Source organism: Chionomys nivalis, chromosome 4 (assembly GCF_950005125.1).
Source record: "Chionomys nivalis chromosome 4, mChiNiv1.1, whole genome shotgun sequence".
Lineage (NCBI taxonomy): Eukaryota > Metazoa > Chordata > Mammalia > Rodentia > Cricetidae > Chionomys > Chionomys nivalis.
Genome location: NC_080089.1, coordinates 52,334,162 through 52,353,521, shown reverse-complemented (window position 1 = coordinate 52,353,521; position 19,360 = coordinate 52,334,162). Strand labels below are relative to the sequence as shown.

General features: G+C 44.4%; 1 protein-coding gene across 2 annotated transcripts in view; it reads right to left on the bottom strand.

Annotated features, from left to right (window-relative positions):
• Positions 1–19,360, bottom strand: part of Exph5 (exophilin 5) — a 73,837-nt gene that overhangs the window by 19,502 nt on the left and 34,975 nt on the right. Inside the window, exons 2-4 of one of the 2 annotated variants that reach the window (XM_057766756.1) lie at positions 16,147–16,307; positions 13,643–13,799; positions 1,560–1,629 (exon numbers count right to left, since the gene is read on the bottom strand). In XM_057766756.1, coding sequence (XP_057622739.1) covers positions 1,560–1,629; positions 13,643–13,799; positions 16,147–16,307 — 388 coding nt within the window. Of the gene's footprint in view, positions 1–1,559; positions 1,630–12,308; positions 12,435–13,642; positions 13,800–16,146; positions 16,308–19,360 lie in introns of those variants that run through there. The other variant, XM_057766757.1, reaches the window with a different exon arrangement.

Below are 19,360 nucleotides of genomic sequence, written 5' to 3'. Positions count from 1 at the left end.
TGTCTGTAGTGTTGACATACCTAAACAAACAGAGCTCCTGTCAGAGGGTAACCTTCAAACATTTGAGAACTTCCTAGGGCAGCCAAACCTGCAGAGCGGCTGTGGGAGCTGGAACCCACGCTGCCTGATATTATCAAACGCCTTGGTAAAGTCAACAAATTAAAATTTCAAGGTGCTCCCAGATTTGTTCTGTGTCTGCTTCCCAGGAGAGATTACATTCAGCAACATGCTCCGGGCTCTGTGGCTTAAAAATCATGTATTTGTTCCTGCTTTCAGGTCCTGGACTCACATGCTAGCTATCCCAGAGGGATAAATACAGAGAACTGAGATGCTATCTACTTGGTAAATGCCACATTGGAGATGCGTCCCTCCAGATAACAACGCTGGTGGTAGCAAGCTAAGTGAGAATGCGTTCAGAAAAACTAAGAACAATTAGCTGGCCCAGGACACATTTTTTTTTTTTTTTTAAAATAGCTTGAGTTAACCTTCCACTTGGTATGTAGAAGAGACTGCTGTGAACTTCTGACCTTCCTGCCTCCACCTCCCAAGTTTTGGAATTACAGGCACGCATTGCCACACCGTGGGTTTGTCTGGTGCATGCACATGCAAGTGTACATGTGTGTTGAGATACAGTCTTGTATAGCCCAGGCTCAGGCTGGTCTTGAACGTGCTATGTATACAGAGTAGAGAGACTCTGGTACACATCACGCAGTACATTAGATTGTGCCCACGGTGCTGAGTCTGGGAGGAATCTTGGGCTAGGTGATCTTTAAGTTTCCATTCCATGCTTCTGAAATGCTTTGCTTCTTTTAAGTTGCGTGAATGTTTAAATAGCAACTGCTGTCTCTTCTGAGAGGAGGGTCATTCGATAGTAAACCTCACACAAAATACTAACATCCTCTGAATCATTCCTGCCTGGCTGCCAATCAAGTGGTGGGAAGTTCATCACCTCAGATCTTGGCAAGAATTCCTGTGGCATCAGTGGTCAGCTTCCAGGGTACCAAACACAGTTCTAGCTTCAGGCAGAACTTCCTTCCTTTTCCTTTTGTCACTGGTGAGAGCTTCTAGTCACTCTCAGTTGCTCACTGGCAAGTCCCTTATATGCTTAGAGCTCATTGAAATAGTTCATTGAAAGCGACAGTCAAGAGTCTCAAAGGAAAATATCTGCTGATCCTCAGATTCGAGTTTCAAATCTCAAGAATGCCATGTTATCCTGACACGTTATATATCACAGACACCCACCTTGCTCTTTCTACAGACTCTACATCTTCTTCACATCCCTAGACTCATGAACATCGGGGGATGCTCAAGCATTCCTCCAAGCAGAACTGAGAGCACAGAAGCATCTAGAACCATGACCTTGTCTTCTTAGAAACCAGAAGTAGAGGCAGAGTGGGTGCCACCCCAGTTCACTGCTGCGCTAGGGTAAAAGTTCAGCAGGGAGCAGTTCACTGGGGTCTACATGCAAAGAGCACATCAGGGCGGGTCAGCTGGAGGCCCAGCTGTTCCAGCTGTTGAAGGTTCAGACACAGCTTTTCTAACTGGAGTCTAGCATTTACCTTTGATTCCCCGGATACTACGGCAGTTGTGTCCCTCACAGACACAGGAGGCGCCACACGGTCATCACACCTGTGGGAAGAATTTAAAATCATTTCTTTGAAGAGGTTGACTTTCACCAGGAATAAAAACCAGTAACAGTACATTTACCATTACAGCTCACTATCCAGAGAGGATAAGAAGCATTTTCTACTGAAGGACGCCTCACTGAGCAAAATTTCAGAAAACTTTTGCATGGTAGCTTAGAGCTGATGTTCCTACTTTTGCCGCCCAAGTGGATTTGCATTTGAGCACGTGACAAACCGTCCACAACTGCTGAATGTTTACTCATCAGTGTGTCCCACACGGATTTCACTCAGATGTCCCACACCTTCAGGGCAGAGATCATGGGTGCTTCCATTTCACTGATGATAAAAAAGTGCAGTGAATTTGGGAGACAGAGCTCAGGAAAGAGTCAGTGTCCCAGCTGGGAACTGGGTGCAGGCTCTTTAAGTTTATAGCTGGCCTGGCAGCATGACTCAGCAGGCAAAGGCACTTGCCACCAAACCTGCTGAGCAGAGTCGGATCCGTGGACCCATATGATGGGGAGAGAGAAACAGCTCTACACATTATGCTCTGACTCTCACAGACATGCTGCGGTCTGCACACGCCATCTCCCCCACAAAGTAAATAATTATAAAAATGAGAAAAGACAGGCGCTGAGCTTGTCAGTCTGTAATCCTGTGCCAACGTGTGCTCTTCCTGATCCTATTCAGGGTCAGTAGACTGCCATGACTCATAGCTCTTTGTGAAATTAGGCCACCTCCTCCACCAAGGCAGCAGCAAGGGAGTCCAGAGTTACACAAGCTGGGACTGTGGACGGGAGCAGTCAAAAGGAGCTGGGCAACAGCTATCCGCCATCTGCTTCATCGCTTCATACTTAGTGAAAGTTGACCATTAAAGCCGGACACCAACGGCTTTCTATTTTAAAGACATCCATAGCTGTTTTATAGTTGAGTTCAAATTTCGACCAGAAAACGAATTAATGTTGTGGATTTTTTTCATATTATCCTGAAATATAAGTTATACTAATAATATCTGCATGTCAAACACAGGTCAGGATTCCTTACCCAGTGTCCTTGGGACCAGAAGTGTTTTAATTTTTCTTTCCTTCCTTTCCCTCCTCTCTCTTTCTCTTCTTCCTTTTTCTCTCCTCCCTCTCTCCCTCCCTCCCTCCCTCCCTCTCTCCCTCCCTCCCTCCCTCCCTCCTTTCTCCCTCTGTCCCTTCTTTCCTGTCTGTTTTTGAAACAAGGGTTCACTAAGTTGCCAAGGCTAATCTTGAATCTGGACTCTATCTGACTCGGGTGTTTTGTTTTATTTTGTTTGAGACAGGGTTTCTTTGTATAACAGTCTTGCCTGTCCTGGAACTTTCTTTGTAGACCAGGCTGGCCTTAAACTCACTGAGATCCACCTGCCTCTGCCTTCTGAGTGCTGTGATTAAAGGAGTCCACCACCACCGCCCAGTTCTGACTCAGGGTTTTAAGTAGCTAGAATTATAGGCCTGTGCCAATAAGCTCAGTTCTGTTTAAAATTTGAATATTTGCACTAATTAAGGAGATGGGTTGGGAATGGGACCCAAGTATAAACAGAAAATTCATTTGTTTGAGAAACATCTTACACGTGGTGCCTGAAGATGATGTAATCCAACTGCAGCCTATCACACAAGGTCATGTGGTTGGATGTGGAATTTTATATCTGTAGAATCATCAACAGGTTCAAATTTTAGGGGATGGGCAGCGAGAGGCCTTAACCAGTAAAGGCACATACCATCAAGTCTGGTGGCCTGAGTTCAACCCCTAAACCCACACAGTGGCAGGAGAGATCCTCCTTAGACAGTTGTTCCCCTGACCTCCACACACATGCTACAGCACACACAGACCCGCGTACATACTCAATAAATAACAAGCAAATAAATGTAAACAATATTTAAAATTTCAAGTTTGAGGTTTTTGGATTGGGGCGGGTGCACCGTGTTGATTCACTTGCCTCGTGAGTCAAAGTTTCACTATGCTTCTCTTGCTGGCCTGAACTCACTATGTAAAGCAGGCAGGCCTCGAACCTGCCATAACCCTGCATCTGCTCCTGAGATTACAGGCGTGTGTTGCCTCATCTGCTTCTGTTCTTCCCGTCTATGCCTGTCGAAGCTACATTCCTCCTACAAGTATTGTGTACACAAACCAGTATTGTTTTGAAATCTTTGAAGGAAACAAATGCGGCCGAGAGAGGCAGTCTGTGTTTTCAGAGCACTTTCACCCAAAGGAAGCACAAAGAGCTGAGAAACCACATTAGCCCTGAGAAGGAGAACATAGCGGGTGAGCTAATGCGTGGACAGTGTGGAGCGGACACACGCACTTCCAGTGGACGCCCCGACGAGGCAGGAGGGAGACGGTGGTGGAGAACTGCCGTGGAGACCAAAGGGCAGGATGGGTAAAAGCTGGCAGCCTGATGCCCTCGTGCAGGCCTGCATTCCCAGCACTCTGGAGGCAGAGGACAATGCACAGCTGGAGGCCAGTCTGATCTACACAGCAAGTTCCAGGCTGGCCAGGCCTGCATAATGAGACCCTGTCTCACAAGCAAGCAAGCAAACAATAAAGGGTTGGAGAGCTGGCTCAGCAGTTAAAAGCACGGGTGCTCTTCCAGAGGACCCAGGTTTGATTCTCATGGCGGCTCATAACCCTGTCAGGGGATCCAACACCTTCTTCTGGCTCCATAGGCACCAGGCACGTACCTGATACACAGACATATTTGGAGACAGAACACCCAAACACATAAAAGATAAATAAAACTTAAAAATAAATAGAATTTAAAAATAAATAAATAAAATTAAAATAAATAGATAAACACACTGTCCCAGAACAAAAGGCTTGGAGATAGGAATATTACCAGTTTGGGTAGGAACTGGCAAGCAATGCAGTTAGCCGCAAGCCAAGAGTACAACCCAGATGGTGCCAGTCCTTGTTCTTTTTATAATCCTAGTGGCTGCAGCCCTCACTGCACCCCACAGCCGGCCTCGCACTATCTCACTAGGTCCCCATCTGGTTCGGAATCAGTGCAGCAGGGGTAGGATGCTGAGAGTGGCAAGCGGGCAGGAAATGGCACCAAAGGGACAGAGGACATCTGTGTCACAGACAGAACAGATCGCCATCACGTGCAAAGGCACAGAGTCGAAGGATGTGCATTCATCTGGTGTGTGCCTTGCTGTGTGTGCTACCGTTCACTCTGTAGGGGAACGTCCAGCTGCCTGGGAGGCCTTCGCAAGCATCTCTGGTGTCACGAAGGCTGTGTTGGAAAAAGCCCTCTGGACTTGGCGAAAATAGCTCACCTTCTGCATTGACCTCCAAGTCCGTAATGATGTCACACCTCAGGAATCTCTCACAAATGCCCTCACCCCTTCCATTCCAGTCATCCTGCCTGATACTAATCTTGCTTCTCTTCTGGAACCCCTCCACCCTTCACGCCAACACCAGGGAGATCTTTGTAAAATTCAGACTCCGTCTTTTCAGTCCCCACCTAGAAATCCCGGAGGGAATTGTTTAAAATCTTAACATGACACAAGGCTTTTCTCTTTAAAAAAAGTTTTTGTTATTACGTTTATTTAATCATTTATTTTGTGTGTGTTTAAGCACATGTACACAAGTGCACATAGAGGTCAAAGGACAATTTCTAGGAGTTGGTTCTGTCTTTCCACTGCGTGTGTTCTGGGCATCACACGGGTCATCAGGTTTGGTGGCGAGTGTCTTTACCTATAGAAGTAGCTCACTAGCCCAGGGCTTTCGTTTTATCTGGTGAACCTCTTAAGCAAGCCCTTACCCACCCAACCTTATCTCTCAGCTCTCCTCCTAGGCATCCTGACCTGTCAATTTAGTTCCACCTCAATTATCCTCTCATTTCCACGCCTTTGCAGATGCTGTTTAGAAATCCTCATGCAACAGGGCAGGGCAGGGCTCGGGAATATGCTTTTCTAACTCTTGGATCACTGAGAAGATCCACCTATCGGGTCACAGGCAGTTCAGACCCCATGAGTTAGACATGGACTTCATGTATTTCCATCCTCACTCATTTCTATCCGGTCAACAAACCCTACTGACTCCAACTCAGTATCCATCTCTGTCTCTGCATCAAGCTGCCATAACCCTGGTCCCAGCATCACCCATCAGCTCTTGCCTTTCTAGCGCAGTAACCCTTCACTGTCCTGATGTCTCCAAGCTTGTCCCAAGCCATCTCTGTACATGAGCCACAGTGATCAGGACAAACTGAACTCTTCTTGCAAACTTTTACTTGCTTCGTAGTGAAAGGTGAGGCTATTCTCTGTATCCACAAAACCCTACTCAACCTAGTCTCTACACACCCAACTTCCCTCTGGCCCCTCGGCCAGAGGGAATTTATCAGACACCCGAGCTTCTGCAGATACTCTCTTCTTCCTGGACAATTATCTTACACTTAAAGGATGATATAGAGGTCACTTCTTCCAGAAGACTGAACCAGACTTACGCTAAAGCCCTGTCCCTCACAGAGACTCCCACACCATATGGGTCTTCTCTACTGTAGCCTTTTTCTTGCCCTCTGATTTTGTCTCACCCTTACAAGAACCCAGCGTGTGGAGGAGAGTCCTGTCTATGCTGGTCCTGTGGAATTCACGTGCTGTCTGGTTAAGTCAATGAATGTGGTCATTCTGCTGCTCCCATTGGCTCTTCCTTTCATCCACCATCCACCTAGTTCCTCAAGGCAAAGTGGAAGGAATCTCACCTCTGCTTCTCCTTCCTCCTCACCCACCTCATCTGATTATGACAATGTCATGATTCCACTCAAAATCCTGCACAGCTCTGTTCATTTTTACATTTGTTATCCCAGTAAGGTAGCAAGTGGTTTCTTGTGATCAATACCTGACAAGCGTAGGGGTAGGGGTGAAGGGTTTATTTGTCTCATGGTAAGATACACGTGGGGCATGTATCCATGATGACTCTAAATGCAGTCAAGTTGGTAACCAAGATTAAATATCATAAATCTCCTCCCACCCTAGCTTTTACTCTCACTCTCATTTTCATTTGTCTGGGTTTTTTTTGTTTGTTTTTTGACAAGGTCTTATGTAGCCCAGATTGGCCTTGTACTCACACTCACCATGTAGCTGAGGCTGGAAGGAAGGGGATCACAGCTATGCTCCATCATGCCAACATTCCTGCTCTGCTGACTCCAACGTTTCTCCCTCAAATCCTTTTTTTGTTTTGTTTTGTTTTGTTTTTCAAGACAGGGTTTTTCTGTGTAACGGTCCTACTTGTCCTGGAACTAGCTCTTGCAGTCTTGCCTGGCCTCGAACTCACAGGGTTCTGCCTGCCTCTGCCTCCCGAGTGCTGGGATTAAAGGCGTGCACCACCACTGCCTGGTCTCAAATCCATTGTTTGTGCTATAAATTGGAGCAAAGATTCTTCCTCTTTGGCACTGCTGATGCTTTTCCTGATGTGCCTGTCTTAATGGCCTCAATGTTCCTAGCACCCCCGATCTCCACCCTCACTTCAGCCACTGAAAACTGGACACGTCTTAAAGCATTGCTGAGTGTCTGTCAGGGTACGCACATGCCCTTGGCTGAGGAACCGCGGACCTGAAGGGATCTTTCTAACATGAAAACCAGATACTGCTGACTTGAACTGACTTCCTCTGTCTCTGTGACCGAGATGGATTCGGCCTTCTCTGGTTACTACATCATTGCTTGGTATAGACTCTTGTCTCTTAGTCACCTGTATGGTCCTCTACCTCCAGGAAGCCTCTGGATCCTCTAGTTTAGTTAAGAACTTCCTGGCAGGAAGATCCTCAGTCACCCAGATACTCACCATGTCTATCTGCTATGACCTGGGTTACACCTGGGCCACACGGAATCCCTGTGTGAGTTCAAAGGACACGACTTCCTTGACCGTCATTTGCCAGAATTGCTAAAGAACAGATTTGGTGGTACTCTCCTTTAATCCCAGCACTCAGGAGGCAGAGGCAGATGGGTCTTTGAGTTGAAGGCCAACTTGGTCTACAGAATGAGTTCCAGGACAGCCAAGGCTACACAGAGAAACCCTTTGTCTTGACAAACAAACAAACAAACCAAAACAACAACTAAAAGGAAGAATAGAGCAGAGCAGTTCTGAGGCGGGCCAGCTGCTGCGCGGGACAATCAGGTGCCTTCATTAGATTACGGTCCTCTGGGAAGGGACTTGGTTTTTGGTCCATATTTTACCTCCAACACAGTAAATGTGCTGTCTGATTCTGGGCAGGGCTTTGATAAGAACTTGATACTACATGAAAGTAAAGCTATCGTCTTGACTGTTATCATCACGTTAGGAATTGTTACAGCCATTACCTTGGTCTGAATGAATTATTCTGCAGGGCTCCAGATTATCCCAGAGAAATAAAAGAAAGCTCTCGGTTCCCATCCTTGTGTCTACTAAGACAGATTCCACAACCCGATCATCTCTCAATGGAAAACTGCTCATGAGACTCAGACTTAATAAAGGTAACCGGATCAACAGGAAGTCACTGGCTTCCCAGGATGGGAAAAGCCAGACTGTCCCCCATGTCTTGCTTCTCCCTGGTGCTCCTCTGTCTACGCCATGGCAGAGACCACAGAGAGAACACAGCCTGAGAAAGATCTCACTCGCTCTGAGGCCTCTGGCTAAGGGTCTTAGAGTCTTCTCTATTTCAGCTCAAGACTTTCCAGCTGGGAAATGAGGAGGGGAAAGAAGGAAAGAGAGAGTGGGAGGCACAGAGAGAATCTAAATTCAGGGAAAATATGATGTATCTTTTAACTTTCCAAAATAGTCTTTGACCTTTCTGCTTACGTAAGGGAGTTTGCAGCTGAAAGGCCCAAGCTGTGTACGCCCTATGGATCAGGCAAATTTGGGCATGTCTGAGAAGTGGCTAGGCGGAACCACCAAAGCTCCTTGCGTTTGAAGGGAATAACATCACCCCTAAAGGAGCAGGAGAGTGGACCTGCATTCTCACCCCAAAGTCTCCAGTTACCAGTCCAACTGTAGCCATGTTGGGGACAGTCACTTCTGTGTCACACACTATGATAATCCTCCAAGGAAAGGAGGCTTGAACGTACATAATATCCAAGGACTTTGCAAACTAGCTCCCCGTGCTTTTATTTTGGGACTACCCAAGGGAAAGAGCAATGTTAAACAAAACAAACAAACTACATTCCTAAAATTGAAATAAGCAAGAGAATATATGGCTGTGGCTTCAGGTGGTGGGTGGACAGAGGGTGGTGACTTCCTGGTGGAGCATGCCGAAACACATTGCCTCATCATGGCAAGGAGGGAGTCATTTCTGGAACTGGGAATCTGGACCAAGAAAGGAGTAGCTGAGGATGCTACTTGGAAGGCTGGAGGGCCCAGGCTGTATACCATAGACACTTACTAAACTCTAGGGAGGGAACCTGGGGGAAAGCAGAGAGCACCACAGGCCACAGACTCCAGCTACCTCATAACGACCCAGGAGACACCTCTGCTGGAAGGTGTTGGGGGGAGCAGCAGGCACTGCATTAGGCTCATCTTGAACACACGGACAGCAACAAATAAACAACAAACACAAATGCTTTTCTTTCTTCCTGTGGTTTGAGGCAGTTCATTCATTTGCAAATAGCATTTAAGTCATAACGGGAAATCTGGACAGTATGAGATTTGGAGGGGGAGGACATGTGTGAAGCAGAAATCACTTGAACATTTTATAATTTATGGAATTACTGTGTTCCCATTTTTTTCCATTGAATGTAATAAACCAAAATTTCAAGATTCCACATATTGCTAGACCTGGTTGCTCATGTCTGGAATCTCAACATTCAGGAGGCTCAGGTAAGAAGATTGCCATGGAATCCAGGCCAGACAGGGGCACACAGAGTTCCAGGCCAGCCTGGACTACTACAAACACACACACACACACACACATACACACACACACAACACACACACACACACACACACACACACACACACACACACACGTCACCACCACCACCACCACCACCAAAACCCTTCATAAGATTCTCTTATCCTTGTGTGAGAGATACATTCTAAGGTTCCCAAGTGGCTACTAAAAACCATAGACAGTACAAAATCCTGTACTAACCTTTATTTTCCTATACATAAACACCTATGTTAAAGCTTAATTCATATCTTAGGCACAGGAAGAGAAAGATATCACCAACGAATAACAAACGGGGACAACAAAATACACTATAATAAAAGTTACACGGATCTAGGTTTTTCTCTCTCTCAAGGCTTCTTCTCATCATATTGTGGTTTTCGGTCGGGGTTGAGAATTAACTGGAGAGGGAGGGGGAACTATCCCGCTTTAAGTGGTTGGTCCTTAAAGTGAACAAGGATATCGTGACAAATTATGAAACCTACGTCCCACTTTATTTTCTAAGAAAGGTTGTCTACTTTGCAGGGACATTTCTCAGGGAAAACACAGAGCTGAGCTTGGTGGCACTTGTTTATAATCGCAGAATCCCGGAGGCTGACGCCGAAGGATTGTGAGTTCAAGGTCAGCTTGGGCTACCCGGTGAATTTGGGACTAGCTTGGGCACCACAAGACGTTGTCTCAAAAAACAGAACAAAACAAAACAAACAGCCATAGCTTAAAAGAAGCAAATAATCTTGGTATGGTGGTGTATGCCTTTAATCTCAGTATTTGAGAGGCATGGGGATCTCTGTGAGTTCAAGGCAAGTCTGGTCTACAGAATGAGCTCCAGGAGTACACAGAGAAACTGTTTCAAAAAAGAAATGCAGAAGAAGAGGAGGAGGTGAAGGAGGATGATTATTTACCTGATTATCAAGAGTTTTATATAAAGTTTGATGTTTTGTTTTTGTTTTTTGTCTAAATACCACTCTGAAAATCCAAATTAAGGTCGTCCTCTAACTCTGAATTATCTTCCAGAGATGTAATTGCCTCTACATCATTTATTCATATCTTATAGCTATATTAATAACTTTGATGTTGACTTTTGTGCCTGGTATTCAACTGTGCATTTGCTACAATGATAACCACAAATATGATTTGATAAAAGAAAAAGATGAAAATAAACTGAAAAGTAAGTTGCTTCAAAAATTAACATTGTAGTATAAATTATAAGGAATTCAAATAACTCATTAATGTGAAAAAATATTCTCTAAATTGCTTTGCTGACTTGTTCTCCAGGGCACCAAGCAGTCAAGCCTTCGATGGCTTTCAGGAAGCGGAAACCTGAAGGTTGTCTGTCCTGTGTAACCAAGCTTCCCAGATCCCACCACAGACTCTTCCTCAGAGCTCAGGCAAGAAAGAGTTCCTGGATCAGAAAGTATTTTAAAGGTTGTTTCTGTGTTCTGAAGATCAGAACTGCTAAAGGGAAATGCTGCCTGGGATTAGAGAAGCCATGAATTCATATTAGCTGCCTTATGAGACCTCCCCACGATGGTAAAAATGTTTTTTCCTCTCACACTTGAGATTTCGATCTGAACACTGGAGTCAAGTTCCAATTTTAAAATAAAAAGCATGCGTTTTGGACAATCCTCTGAGGCCTTGTGAGTATAAACACCAGTGTTTATCCTTCATTGCATTCTATCCTGGCAGAACAAATATTTGTCAAGGTAGAGACGGGAATATCAGTGTGAGCCTGGGCTATGTGAGTTCTAGGACAGCCAAGGCTACAATATATATCCTTATCTCAAAAGAAAAAACAAAAGCAAGCAAGTAAATAAAAGACATTACTATGAATGGTCACGTTAAGATAAACATTAGATATTCCCATTTAAAGTTTGAAAGTAAGACGTATTTGGGGTTGGTGAGATGTTTCTGTGGGTCAAAGTACAACTTGCTGCCAAGGCTGATGGCAGAAGTTGATCTCCAACCCACATAGTAGGACAGAACCAGCTCCTGGAAGTAGTCCTCTGACCTCTGCTACACGTGTGCTATAATCCAGGCACACCTCCTCTCTATCTTGTCTTTCTCTCTTTCTCAGACACACAGTAATAATAACAAAAGAAAATCAATTTTTTTTTAAAGGAAGAAAGATGTATTTAAAGACGCCAATGTCTGGGAAGTACTGAAGCGATGACGTTTGTCACCTGTCTCCAGGTTGCAGTCAGCAGCTCAGGCGTTTGGTATCAGACAAGGACATCTGCTGAACAGAGCCTGCAAGTTTTCTGTTTTCTTTTTGCCCTCTGGCTAAAACACATACCATAAATGAAGATCCTAGATCTTAAGATCTATTATCTTCCTTGATCCACTTTTGCAGCAATCTGTAACAGGAGCTTGGAAGAAAACCAAAAAACAAACAAACAAAAACAAAACAAAACAAAAACGCAAAAAAACAAAAATGCACCCCCCCAAAAAAAACAAAACAAAATAAAATTCAAACAACAGCAACCAAATAAAAAAAAAACACCAAAAACCAACAACAACAAAAAACAAACAAAAAGCAAAACAAAACCAACAAACCTGCCTATGGAGTACGCACGTTTCTTTCACTTTCCCCAGGTTCCCAAGTCATCTCGTTCTGCTCTATAACTCTCCCTTAAAGAAAATCCAGTTGCCTGAGATACAAATCACAGTGAAAACCTTCATTCCCCAACTCGCTGGCAATCAACCTTTCTCCTTGAACGAAATAGTTTCGACAAACCATGAAATATTTTTCAGTTTTAAACCTCCCAAACAGTTGTCCCCAATGCTTTGTTTCGTTTATTAAAGCAACTCACCGACGAAGAGTATTCTTGGCAAGTGGCTCTGGAAGGTTCAGTTCCACTGATCCACATTTTGCTCTTATTTCATCAGAGAAAAGCCGAAAGTAAAGAAAAATCCGGGTGCTCCGCGAAGTCCCAGAGCCTCAACACACGCCCCAGCAGCTGCTTGCTGAGGCTCGTTTTTCAGGGACAGTGACCTCCAACACCTTTGATTTAGCGCCGCAACTCAATCTTAATGGTTCGCCAGGCAGGGAACGCGTCACGTGCCAAACCAACACCTTAAGAGGGTGGGAAGCGTTGTAACCAGGAAGACAGGCGGAAAATACTCAGCAGGCAGCTCAGCTACCCTGCAGAGCTGTGCTTGTTCGTCTGGAAACAACCCGATGACTGACACTCCTCGAGTGGAGGGGGACTGAATTTATGCAGCGTCCAACCGCGAACTGTCTGCGTGCGCCCCTGCCTGCGCAGCTCCAAATGTGGGCTCTCCCTCGCCTTAGACTGAAATTCTGGCCAACCACTCAAGAACAGCGGCGTCAGCATTTCTGAAAATCAAATTCGTCTTCCTTTCTGTTTTGAAGTTGATTTTTCTCCACTTCTCTCTCTCCCCCCCTCCCCCCATCTGATACTTAGCTCCACTTTGGGCAGAAGCACATGGTCCCCGAAAAGCAGTGATTTCAATCTATCTTCCCGGCCCAGGCACAGACACTGCTCTAGGATCAGCAGAGGACCGTCAATAACTCTTTCCCAACACTTAATCCATGCTCTCCAGCTTCACCACCGGGAGGTCAGCAGTTGCTTAAAAGGTAGCTTCCAGGTGAGCCGAGTTTCACAGTCCCTAAATCGTGTCCCAGTGTGAGCGAGACACCGAGACACCGCTTACTCCTTCCTGTCTACCCGGACTTCAATTCTTTTATTTATTTATGTATGTATTTATTTATGTACTTATGTATTTGTGTATTTATTTATTTATTTATTTATTTATTTATTTATTTATTTATTTAAGATTTCTGCCTTCTCCCCGCCACCACCTCCCATTTCCCTCCCCCTCCCCCATCAAGTCCCCCCCTCCCTCATCATCCCTAAGAGTAATCCGGGTTCCCTGCCCTGTGGGAAGTCCAAGGACCACCCACCTCCATCCAGGTCTAGTAAAGTGAGCATCCAAACTGCCTAGGCTCCCACAAAGCCTCTACTCAAGAACAATGGCAATGGGTTTTTGATCCTACTGCACGTACTGGCTTTGTGGGAGCCGGACTTCAATTCTAAGAACAAACGCTGAACATCACGGTCACTGAACAGGCCTCAGTACCAACTAATCAAGGAAGCTGTCGCTTGAGCTGACTTAAACTCACCCTTTTGGTCTTTGAGACTGAAGCTTGAGCGTCTCCTTCCCAGATCTTCTGAAGGAGAACAGCGAAGCAAAGGATGACCGGATGCTCGTTCGGGAAGAAACAGATGGCTTTTGGTTGGTTAGGTTTTTAGATCTTGATGTTTGTAATTCCAACGGATCTGGGGGGAGGGGAAGGGAAGATTTTACACCGTTAAAGGGCTGGAGAGGTAATTTGGTTGTGGAGTGCCTGCCTAGCAAACACAGAACCCTGGCTTCTAGCCGCACTACTGATAGACCGGCACCTGCCTATGATCCCTGCTCTTGGCGGGTGGAGACAGGTGTGTAAAAGCTCAAGCTACATATTAAATTTTAGACCAGATTGTGCTACATGATAACTTTTTTAAGTTTCAGAGTAATATACTTTTTGTTTATTTTTAATTTGAGACAAGTTATGATTATATAGCTCCATCTGGCTGGGGAAGCCAGGCTGATCTCAAACTTGTGATTTTCCTGCCTCCTGTGGTTCCAGGCATCTGCTGCTATCCCTGCTTTCAGATAAATCTCTGTAAAAGAAGAAGGGAGGTGTGGCTTTTGTTTCCCCCTCCTTCTGCGACCTAGAAGCAGCTAGCATCCTCACAGGACCCCAAGAACAAAGGGAATGCAGAGCTGCTTCTCAGGGTCCTGTGCTCCCAAGGTTCCGCTGGGCAGAGAAAAACTTCACACTCCAGTTTTCAGTATGTGTCACAGAATTCCTTGTTTGATGCCTCTCTGTGGGTCTTTCTCAGTACACCTTCTACATGGATGCCCGACATCCCAGCTCGCAAGCCAGAGGACCCATTCATTTCATAGCTTGCTGATCCAAGTATCTTTTAGAAAAATACCAGTTCTTTAAAATGAAGGAGTTTTTCATATAACTCTTTGATGTCAAAGAGAGTAAATAGAAGGGAAATGAAACCATTTAGAGTGTTCCTTATTCTTTTCCAAAATCTATCCTGCTGTGGCATGTGATATGTGTGTGTGTATATATACATACATGTATATATGTGTGCACCTATGTACATATATTTGGTTTATGCATACGCATGCAATATATGTATAATAACATAACTTTATATGTGAGCCTTCAATTTTAAATTTAAGGCCCATCAACACATACAAACACCATAATACCATAACCCTTTTGTGCACATTGATTTTTATAAATATTGGTGTTCAAGATAAGGCAAAGTCATCATGGTGTAAACATGGGCTCAATCTAAAAGTCTGAGTTTTGGGCTGGAAATGTGGGTAAGGGTCAGGCCGCTTGCCCAGCAGGCCTGCAGCCCTGTTGGGTCCCCAGCACCAGGGGCACCACTACCACACTTATCCCACACGCAAATGAGAATCTGTACTGTTTTTTTAGACTGTTTTCTTATGAGAGTTGTAGTTTTATCCATCTGTGCATCCAGAAATGCCGCCACCTGTTTCAGAGTGCTGCTCATGTTGACAATGTAAGGGAAAGCGGTCGGCGGGATTGGTTCAGTAGCACGCTAGTTTATAGTCGACTCTCTGAGAGCTTGCCACGCTCATGGGTGTCCTGTGGGAACAGGTTTCACTACCCTCATTAAAAGCTTAAGAAAATTGGGTGAAGCGACAGGCTGGCGGTCACAACCGAGTGTCCACGGCGGGCGCCTACGGCCACCTATGTTGAGGCACTGAAACTGCAGAGGGAGTTTAGTGGTCCTGAGTAATTCTCCGCCTTTCTTTTCTTTCCATATTTTTGGGAGCAAGGTCTCATTCTGTGGTTCAGACTGGCCTGAAACTCAGGACAATCTTCCTGTCTCAGCCTCTTGAGTGCTGGGATTAAAGGCACAAGCCATTGCAATCTTAATTCTTTTTACTTTTAAGTTTTCAGTGTGTTGATGTGTGTGAGTGTAGGTGTGAGTGTTTATGCATGGAATGCTCATGCGTAAGCATGAATGTGGAGGTTGGGGAAACCTTAATTTGTCAGTTGTCACCCTTCCACCATTGCTTGGTATTTTGCTTTTATGCCCTGTGGCAGGGTAGCCCATCCAGAGGCCTCTGAGAATTCTCCTGTCTCTAACCCCTATCTTTCACAGGAGAGCAAGGTGACAGCTTATTTACTGTGCACAGACTTACGTAGGTTCTGGGGATTTGAATTCAGGTCTTCACACTGTGCAGTAAGTGTTTTAGCTACAGAACTGTCTCCTTGGCCCTTAGGCTAATTCTTAGCACATATAATCCTATTTTATCCTATGAGGTAGACATTATGCCCATTTATAAATGAAAAACATATCTAAGTTTATCAAGAGTGAAAGCTTTGACCATATTCACTGTGAGATGTCTTAGGCATTTTGTCATCCACCTGAACTGTCTAGTGTATTCTATAGTACAAAACTTAAGTCCCTTAAACAGTCCTCAGCCCTAAATTGCTAAATTGCCAATGCATGGATTTGTTATCTACAATACTGTGCCACAAGGCAAGGAAAAGATAATTTAAAGCAAAAAAGTTTTTTTTTTTCTCACCATTTTTTGCTAGCCCCTTCCGTAGCCTATATGTGAGTGGTGGTTTTAACATCTGGCTAACATCTGTTTCATTGCAGAACTTCTTTCTTTGAATTTCTTCGAACCATTCTCCAGTTGCTCCTTGAAGCCATCTGATATCCCTCTTTGTCTTTTGAAGTTTGCTGAAATAAAACAAAAATATCAGGGTGCCATTTCAATCCATTCCTCATTCGAATAGACCTGTGTGATGAGCTAAACTTTGCACTCCAGGGGCAGGACAAGCTCATAACCTGAGGAAAAGCTGCCCTAGTTAGAATCTCTCTTTGATCGTGGTGTCCATATTTACACACATTGTTCTGTGGATGGTGCATTCTTCTGTATACGATGACAACCTAAAAGTTCTTACTGGTTGTTAAAATAATCACAGAGTCAATGACAAGAAACTTAAGCAATGTGTTAAGAGCTAATCTAAAAAAGCAATGAAATGATAGATGTCCTAATGACATGCAGAAACCGGAACATTCCGGTTCTGATTACTCATGCACTTATTCATTAATACATTAAATGCTTATTGAGCAACATTAACCAACTAAATGTTTATTGAGGTCCCGTGTAGGCTGTGGGGAAGGTAACAGATAGGATCCTCACTCATCCAATTTAGTGGTCAGCAACTGAAGTTAACACGCAGATTGTTAGTGTAATCGATGGCCTTGGATGGTAAAATCTGCTCAACACAAAGACACAAAGACCAGGAATGTGACCAGTGTCAGAGCTCAGGATGAAGAGGACAGTGGCCACTGAGATGGAGGGAATATCAGCCAGGGAGCAACTGTGTGCAGCTGGCTCTCCCTGTGGGATACTCGGTCTGGAAGCCTAACTCCTCTATTTTTCTCCATACTTTCCCTTATTCAGCTGTCTTTCCAAAGAAAAATTGATTTATGTCTTTAACTAATTCCTCTCCAAGGTAAATCATTTCTCAGAAGGACTCTAGAAGTATTTGAAAATGATAGGTGTTAATCCAGAGGGAGACGACCCTGGATGAAGACCACGATGCCAACCTTAAAAGCAGATAGTTTCGCACTGATGAAGACTTTAGGATTGTCGGTTTCCAAATTTGGGAACTTCTAGTGTTTGGGGAATTATTTCAAGTTCCTGTGGCTATAATCTTTTTGTCTAAGGTCTTCTGGAAAGCACAAGTGTTAGGACCATGTGTGTGTGTGTGTGTGTGTGTGTGTGTGTGTGTGTGTGTGTGTTTTGAGGAGGATGTCTTGCTATATAGCCTAGACTGGCTTTGAACTCACAGCAATCCCTTTGCTTCAGTTTCTCAAGTGCTAGGATTACAGGTTTGATTCACTGTGCCTGGCTTCTGGGTTTAATCTTCTTATTGCTGAGAAGATAGCAAGCAAGAAGACAGCCAAGTGGCCACTTTGGAGTTAAAGTCAATGAACCAAGAAGGCTGTAACTCACTTCTGCTTGAGGCTACGATACTGCCGTTTTATAAAAACGTATTTGAGAAGCCAGGGGTCATCCTGCCCAGACTTGCATTTTGAAAAGCATTAGGTAGCAGTGTCATTATTCAGCCCACAGCCTACAGATTCGTGCCAGTTCCTCTTTCTGCTATTGTACCGCCCGTCACTTGGTCAGCCACTCCTATCTCTATTGCCATCTCCTCCACTCCTACCTCTATTGCCATCTTCTGTGCCAACAGAGAAACCCCCAGTATCTGCTTCCAACCAATATCGTCATTTCCCTTTAGAATGTCTTTCATCAGTCTATGGATTCCATTTTCTTAGAGCCCTTTCTAACTGTTGGTTTCCCCACAGCCTGACCCCTCCTCCTCTCCTAACATATCCATCTTTTTCAGAAGTTACCTGATTTAGGTTGCTCTATATAAGCCTATACAAAAAGATTTTCCTGCTTTTATAGGCTTGGTCCAAATTTAATTCTCTTGTAAAAATAATCCCAATCAGCCCCACTTGAAGCCCTACTCTGTGTTTGTACATGTGACCATCACTGTGTCTTTTCCATATTGCGATCAAAGAAGCCAGTAACTTGTATTTCCCTGTGAATGCTCATATACTTTGAATTGTATTCCAGGAAATATATCTTAAAGTAAGAACCACTCTCAAGTACACAAATTTAAATGAATACCATGTAGTTGCTAACTATAATTATGTAGGCAATGTAGAATCCTAGCAATCTGGATGCAGTGTGAAGCAAAAAAGAAACAAAACATAGAATTGAATCTATGATTACAGTTATGCAAAAATGACACAAGCATTTGGATATACTAGGTGAGAATAGAAACCTCTCATCTCTTATAGTAGAATAATTGTAGGTACTGTGTCTACGACTAGCCTTTTTAATATGTATTCTAAAATTACAATGTATTAGAATAACCATTCCTTTCTCTTTAATTGTGAATTTTCACTACATTATCAATTTGAAAATTGTTCTACTTTTATAATTTCTAACTGTGGTTTTGTTGTTGTAGCTTTTTCCTGTGTTTTTTCATGGTCATGGTAAATGTCTCCAGTATACACCTGGGGAAGGCCTCCTACTGTGCAGGTACTGGGATAATGCAGTAGGCAGAGCAGAAATGGGCCCTCCGTAGGGAGACTGAAGTCTAACAGGAGAAAGCCCCAAAAATCCCACAATGACACAGATTAGCTAAGTGGCAGCGCTGCATGTGACTTAGGAATTCAATACACATTTGAACTTTGGGGAAAGAACAGTGAGCGAATTAAGTCCCTCTTCTCACAGAATTCAAATTCTGCTGGGATGGGGTACTGCGTGTGTGAGTCATCAGCAAGAAAAAAGTAAAGAGGTCACAAGAGAGTGTGACAAGGAGACCTGGTCTAGGGCAGCAATGAAGATTCCCTGAGATGATGGGGCGGAAGGACAAGGAAGAAGAAAGGTTCTTGCAGAGAGCATCATAGGCAGGAGAGTATCAACTGTAGGCACAGTGTCCTAGGCAGGAGAGTATCAGCTGGAGACAGTGTTCTAGGCAGGAGAGTATCAACTGGAGACACAGTGTTCTAGGCAGGAGAGTATCAACTGTAGGCACAGTGTCCTAGGCAGGAGAGTATCAACTGGAGACACAGTGTTCTAGGCAGGAGAGTATCAGCTGTAGACAGTGTCCTAGGCTGGAGAGTATCAGCTGGAGACAGTGTTCTAGGCAGGAGAGTATCAGCTGTAGACACAGTGTTCTAGGCAGAAGAGTATCAGCTGGAGA